Source organism: Falco peregrinus, chromosome 7, assembly GCF_023634155.1.
Source record: "Falco peregrinus isolate bFalPer1 chromosome 7, bFalPer1.pri, whole genome shotgun sequence".
Taxonomy (NCBI): domain Eukaryota; kingdom Metazoa; phylum Chordata; class Aves; order Falconiformes; family Falconidae; genus Falco; species Falco peregrinus.
The window spans coordinates 64,044,957-64,052,184 of NC_073727.1; the positions used below are offsets into that span (position 1 = coordinate 64,044,957).

General features: G+C 45.6%; 1 protein-coding gene across 1 annotated transcript; it reads right to left on the reverse strand.

Moving 5' to 3' along the window:
* Positions 1 to 4,924: 4,924 nt before the first annotated feature.
* On the reverse strand, positions 4,925 to 6,982 carry ID2 (inhibitor of DNA binding 2). The gene is made up of 3 exons (XM_005238151.4): positions 6,531 to 6,982; positions 6,237 to 6,301; positions 4,925 to 5,555 (listed from the first exon to the last, which is right to left on the reverse strand). The coding sequence occupies exons 1-2, from the start codon at positions 6,876 to 6,878 to the stop codon at positions 6,245 to 6,247; spliced, it is 405 nt and encodes a 134-aa protein (XP_005238208.1). The 5' UTR covers positions 6,879 to 6,982; the 3' UTR covers positions 4,925 to 5,555; positions 6,237 to 6,244.
* Between the last annotated feature and the right edge of the window lie 246 nt (positions 6,983 to 7,228).

The following is a 7,228-nucleotide window of genomic DNA, read 5'->3' on the forward strand; positions in this document are numbered from 1 at the left end:
TGGCTTCTGTGTTGACAAACTGTACAAGGAAGTGAATCTACATGCCACAGATACCAGGAAGGCTGTTCCCAGAGAACATAAGGTGTCGAGAGTACATGGAGGAAGTATCCTATAATGCTGGTCTTGCTTTCTTCCCTAGGCATCAGCTACTGCAGCTGTCAGTGACAGGGCTGCACAAGGTGGACTTCACTGAGGCAATACCGCTGGTTCTGTGTCTGTTCAAATGCAAGATAGTAAGCATCAAAATAATTTGTTCTCTTCCAAATGGAAAAGAAATTCAGCAGATTTACAGTCCAGTTCTGTTAAAAAAAAAAAATCTTTAAATTTTTTAAAAAAAAGCTTTGTGTGAGCCTTTGAAGTTGTGCCATTGGTAGTAAAGCTTAAGAGCTGGCTCCAGCTCTTAGTTTTAAGCAGAAATACCTGATCTATTCATAAAACTGTTCACCACAGACATGGTGTAATTTGTGGGGATATTTACTGGAAATTATAATGACGTATTCTTTTTGGCAAGCAAGGTAGTTACTTTAATTGTTTCAAATCCGGATAGGTCCTGTAACATCATATAACGTTGTATTATCTGTTAATGCTTCATGTTCTTGTGAGGATAGACAGCTAGCCAAAGGGCTGTCTTCTAGGGCAGCCAGCAACACTAAGTCCACTGCAACACTTGCTGTGCAATTAATTTTTCTCAGTTTGGCCCTATTTACAGTCTCTGCCCCGCATCCCCTCATGTTTGAAGTATTTCTCAAGGCAAGCAACCAACTAAAATACAAATTCCTCTCAGTTACTATGATTGACTCCAAAAGTAATTGCATTTGTTTTTCCTCTTTTGTTTCCTCCTTCAATTTACTTTAGCAAGTGACTCACACAATCAGGGACTATTGCTGTGCAATATAAGCTTTCTGGTATTGAAATACTGTTTGCATTTGTCTCGTAGACTTTAGAATTATGATAACTTAGATGGCTGTTCTAGAGAGGAAAATGGTAATGAGGATGAAACAAATTCAGTTTCAAAGAACATTTTCATTTATCTGTGGAATCAGAAAATACTGATCCTTTTGCAAAACAGTAGTTTTAAAGAGTATGTTTGTGAAAACCTTTTTCTAAACAAAATTACATAGCAGCGTTTATGTAGTTTACTCAATCTTTTGTCATGCGGCAGTTGCATTGTTACCCCTCTTCTTTACAGCTTCCAGCAAAGGCTGTGCAAATTATTTCTTGTCACATGTAAGTGAGCAAGGGCAGTGGTAAACAGGAAGAGACGCTTACTCACAAATGTGATAATTCTCATTAGTAAATTATTATATATCTTTTCCACATTACATTAATCAACCCAGATGGCAAACTGCCATATGGGAGAATCCTTAACATGTACAAGATCGTTTAGAAACGTGTTTTCCTTTCCAGAGTCAAACACAAACTAGTGCTGATCAAGCGGTGCTTTTCCCATAATGGTACAAGCAAAGTATTTATGGTTTTAATGCAACTTTTTCCTCAGATTTTTACAAACCGCTATGCTTCAGAGTGAAATTCCCAGCCAGCAGAACTGAGTTAGCTCAAACGCCATTTCCCAGCTGCAGCTATAAAATATGATTTTTTAAAAGAACCCACGGAAGACCCGTGCTCTGACTGTTACTCGTAAAATGTGAAGAATCGAGCGGCTGACCCTTGTAGGAGCACGTTTTCGCTTTGCGGGGCCTGCGGTCCCGGCCCGGGCCAGAGGGTGGCACTGGGCCTCCACGCACCGCCCGGCCCCGCCGCGGCCCGGCCCCGCTGAGGGAGGCCGGCCGGCCTGAGGAGGCGGCAGCTGCAAGGTACGGTGCTATTTTAGCTGGGAGTCGGCGTTCCCGCTCGCGTTCCTGTCAAACTGCTGGCACTGGTTCTGTAAGCGGCGTGTAGAGTGGTTTTGGTGCAGCAGACGCAAGGCTGTTGTCCCAGGGGAGAGCGAGCGACGCCCCAGCCGCCGGCGCCCGGGGTTTCCCTTACCTGGTGGCAGGCGGCGGGGCCTGTGGGATGGGAGGTTTCTGGGCAGCTGCAATACGTATCACCAGCAGTGCGTTACGTGCTTTATAATACAGAGATGTTCCCTGAAAATCCTGATGGAACATTTCAGTGTGTGCTCCTGGCTTAGGATGAGATGAGGAGCGGGTCCGTGTGGTGTTTGTGACTTAGGATGAGATGAGGAGCGGGTCCGTGTGGTGTTTGTGACTTAGGATGAGATGAGGAGCTGGTCCGTGTGGTGTTTGTGACTTAGGATGAGATGAGGAGCTGGTCCGTGTGGTGTTCAGGGCAATAAACAGGCAAAGCCAGGTTTGGAACCCTCTCCTCTAGAGGCGAGAGTCCTCTTCAGTCTCTTGTTGGATCCCTTGGGTTTTTTTTCACTGTGGGGAAGCGTCTGTGGGTGTGTTTGCAACTTTCACACATGGCGTGCTGGAAAAGGTTTTACAGTGTTTAACTGTTGATTGTTGCCAAAACCATTTTGCTATCACGTAGCCCAGTACGGGTCCTCTCGATCTGTCGCGTTCAGCTGGTCAGCTTACAGTGGCATTGGCAACAGCTGTGGTCAGAGACAGTGTAAATGGGCCAGGGACAGTGGTGAAAATTTCAGATTTTTCTAATGTATTCTGGAAAGACAATAATGGTGCTATTGAATAAAGAAATCCCCCATCTTCAAGGAAACTTCAAGAATTAATGTTATGGCTTTGGGCAGTCAGCTTTGACCTTGCTGTTTATCTTTGAACAACAAAATCTTAAGAACAAAACCAAAGAGTGACTTCTTTAAGTAGAGCACCTAGTTTAAGCCCCTGGTTCTTATCATAGGGATGCATTGTCAAGTCGATGAATTAGTTAATCCTAAAAGGAAAAAAAAAATTCCTTTCTTAATTTACATTTTTAAAAACATGTTTGTTTGTTTTCCTGCTTAGCTCCCCACGCCTTGTAAATTGTGAATTTCTCTTTTGGCTGTGTGTGATAAGGAAATTGATTTCATTCTACAAGTGTCTTAATCATCCAGTAGCTTAAACATATCAAAGTGCAAATGCCTTTAGTTTTTAAAGGGGTTGAGCTTAAAATAATTAGTGATCTGACTGTTGCAGCTCCTTAATTTCATAAACTGAACTGTTGGTTTAAAGTGACACTAAAGTCATCCTTTGAACAACAGGGTTAAAAAAATAGTTTTGAGAGGGAAATGGGGTGGCAGTTACATTAGATTGTTACTAGTTTGGAAGGATGAAGATCTCAATATTGCGATTAAAACCGTGAATCTGTTACTGTTCAAAGTTAGCTAAAAAAGACACTAAAAGGAGTGTTTTAGGGACCGAGGTGTGCTGATTTGTGGCAATGAAATATTTTGCTGCTGGGCTGTCAGGGTTAAACGTTCGTTGCACGAAGTTGGAACAACCCCGCACTCTGGGTGTCGACAGTAGCAGGGTTCGGCCACAGGAGGCACAGCCAGCGTGTGTTCGCTGAGGGGGGAGAGACCCTTAATCTCTGCTGGGGGGGCACGGTGGGAAGCAGATCAGCTCTGTCCCGCGTGTGCCGTGCCCCACCCCTCCCCGTCCCAGCTTTCGCTAACCCTTCTTGTCTTCTGATTGCACTGATCCTCTGAGAGAGTGTGCTTCTGCTTGGGCAGGGCAGCTTCTGTATTAAGAGATCAGAGCTGGCTTTCTCTCAGCCTACGTGAATGGATTTGGTGTCAAGGGCAAGGAAGGGCAGCTGCTGCAGCCCCAGAGCACCACCCACCCACCTGTTTGCTGGTGAAAGTGTTACTGGCGCCAGGTGAGGCTCCTGCCTTTCACTCTAAGAGTCCCCAGAGGACAGAACCCTTAAATGTGCTCCCTCAGGTCCCAAGTGTAGTGCCTGTCAGAGAGCTGTACTTACCCAAAGCATCAGTCAAGTTTCCTCTCCTCCCATTGCAAGTGATTCTTCTCAATTCATATATAAGACTCAAAACTTCCCATTTCAGGCAAGTTCATAAGTGAGCTTAAATTAGAATGTCATCTGATAAGGCACCGTTCCCCCATCCACTGTCTTATGACAATTAAACAGATCTAATGAACAGTAATAGTGCCTTCAAAGGCTACAGTAAGTGTCACTTGAATAAGAGTAAGGGATATTGCATAGCTTCTGAGGGCAAAGGGAGAAAGAAATAAACTGTTACTGGCGTTCAGGAATTTAGACTCCTATTTCAAACTTAATTTAATTCTTATGGAGAAAGAGTCCCTTTAGGAGCAGCCAAAGTTTAATCAGTAACACAACAGCGATTTAGCTCAATTCTCAGTATCTTAGTCATAGAGAAAAGCTGCTGCAACTGATTAGAAACCCCATTTCATTGAAATACTGCATGGAAGCATGAAAATTCCAGTGTGGAAAGGCAACAGTCACTTCATCATTCTAGATCCCATGTTAACGCATCACCAACTCTTACATTCAAAGCCTTTTTAGAGAAACTTAATAGTTGGGGGACTAATAACTACCCACAACCCTTAATTCTGAGCGATTATTCTAAACACAAATTAACAGATCTGGGCCATTACTACTGAGAACTGAATCATCCATAAGGGTGGGAGAGAAGAAGAAGAAAAAAAAAGGCAATAGTCCATGGGAATGTCTCGGGATTAACTGCTTTTGTATGTTTCCAAACACTTTGTCAATAGCATTGCCTCTGTAATAAATTCCTTTTCTAGTTCCTTTCACACTGTTTACAGACAGATCACTTACAAGTTTAGAATATACACTCAAATAAGATTTTCCAAGTTACAAGAATTATTATTCACTTCACATAATTTTATTCTTTATATTCTCTACATACTTGAATTTTTACTTGGTAAAGTCGTAACAGAATGTATAAGTATTTAAAAAAAACAACACAGCACAAGTCAAAGCCAGCAAACAGTTGGTCCCCAAAGAATAAAGAAGCAATCAGTTCAATAAACACACTTGATTTATTTTGTATAAAAAGGGTTAAGTTTACAACTAAACTTTTATAAAAAGTTTAGCATGATTAAGTACATCATTACACTTTTTGCAGAAATGTGTATTTCTGCCACTATACAAGAAAACTCTAATTAAAGAGTTCACAAGGTTTCACTCATATATATATATTTATATATAAATATATACACAGCATTCAGTCATAGGTTTGTGTCAAAAAGGTAATTTCTGACCAGACTTTCCTAAAAAACTGAACACTGAATCCTTCTGGTACTCACGCTCCACCTTTGGAAAAAAAAGGCAAAGTCTGCTTTAAAATGGGCAACTCCTTGTGAGATTTTTGTTTTGCTCCCCACGTTGGGAATAGTATATAAAGGAAGCCTTCCAACTAGGGAAAGGGTATTTAAGAGTCTTCATAAATAACTAGGTTCAGTCCAAGTTGAAGAATGGGGTGGGGATAAAGATCAATCTTGAATTTTTTTCTTCTTTATTAATTTTAAAAGGTCCTTTTAGTTAGATGTGGATTTCCCCCTCCAGATACAGCTGAAAAATAAATTCAGCACCTCAAAAAAGAATCCTGTAGATATTTTCTTGTGCAAAAAAAAATCTCATCAGTGGAACACCTGCAAGAGATTGAAAAAGAGGCAAATTTAGGAGAATGCTAACAGGGCAGAGATCCGGACAGCCTGGCGCCAGAGAGGAAGCCACAGTTTGAACATTTAACCAAACACTCAGAGATTGGGCAAACCCTGGCGTCCAGATGCAACACATACACGCTCACACACTCGCTCTCAAGAGCACAAATTGAACATTAAAATAACACACACTCAAGGGAAAAGGGTAGAAGGAGGATTCTCAGTCCAATCTCTGTTTAGATCTCTGTAAATACAGCGCTCAGAGGCGCCAGTCTGCCTCTTACAGCAATTATATGATTAAAAGCAGTCACTTATTTAACTGATAGCGCAGACAATCCCACATCACAGAATTTAAGGAATTGTGCCAAGATTCCCAACTCAATCAGTCACTCTGGCCCAGGAAGTTATGACTCCACGAACAGATAACGAGAGCATTTGCATTAAGCAGCGACTTGTATCACAGCAGCCTGCGCTGCCTGATGAACCTTAGTAACAAAGTACACTTTGGACTCTAAGATGCAGTTTGTAAGTCTTAATTTCTTACCGATTATAGAGGCATGTCCTGATCAACTTTCAGGATCGATTTTTAAGCAATAACCACGACGCCCTCCCATTCCCCGGGGAGGCACTTTTTACCCCAAGTTTAGAAACAAGATGCGCTGCACTCACCGTTTGATTCAGCCACAAAGTGCTTTGCTGTCGCTCGACATGAGCTCTGAGGGGAACTCGGACGCCTGCGAGAAGCAAACAACACGGGGGTAAGGGCGAGGTGGCCGGGGGGTTGGGGGAGAGCCGTCCCGGGCCTCGAAGCGCTTCTCCCGCCGCACGCCCGGCTACAGACCCCGGCGGCGGGGCGAGGCGGCCAGCACCGGCCCCTCCGTGGCCACCGCGCTCCAGGCGTCGCAAATACCGACTTACCCCCACACACACGCAGGTCAGCGGGGAGCCGGGGGAAGCACTTACCTGTAGCGAGAGGATGCTGATGTCTGTGTTTAGGGTGGTCAGAGGAGTTCTGGAGGAAGGGTTCTGCCCGGGTCTCTGGTGGTGGAGGCTGACGATGCTGGGGTGCGAGTCCAAGGCGATCTGCAGGTCCAGGATGTAGTCGATAACGTGCTGCAGGATTTCCATCTTGCTCACTTTCTTGTTCTGCGGGATGCTGGGCACCAGCTCTTTCAGCTTAGAGTAGCAGTCGTTCATGTTGTACAGCAGGCTCATGGGATCATCCACGGGGGTTTTGCTCCGGGAGATGCCCAGGTTGTGCTCCGACAGGCCGTTTTTCCTGACGGACCGCACCGGGCTGAAGGCTTTCATGCTGGGAAGCGGGCGTGGAGCGCGGTTCCGGCGGACGGGAAGCCTGCGGAGCGCTGGCGCTGCCCTCCCCCTCTGCGCGCTGCCGGAGCTCGCACTGAGGCGCGGGGCTGCGCGGCCTGCTCTTATACTGCCGCCGCCGCCGCCGCCGAGGCCGGCCCGCGCTCGCTGCCATTGGTGGCCGCCGGCACGTCCATCACCCCGGGGCGCCCTCACTGGTGGGGCGGGCGGCGCGGGGGCCGCGCGGGCCTTCCGCCCGCAGAGCCAATCCCGGGAGGGGGCGTGGCCACGCCGCACAGCTGAGGGAGTAAATAGTGCGCGGCCCGCTGGCGCCCGGCCCGCCTCGTGAAGGC

Excerpts from the sequence above, each read along its gene's own strand:
- ID2 (XM_005238151.4), bottom strand. The coding sequence starts at position 6,878 with ATGAAAGCCTTCAGCCCGGTGCGGTCCGTCAGGAAAAACGGCCTGTCG. Across the intron at positions 6,302-6,530 it reads TCAGCATCCTCTCGCTACAG|GCGTCCGAGTTCCCCTCAGA; the intron begins GTAAGTGCTTCC and ends TGCTTCTCGCAG.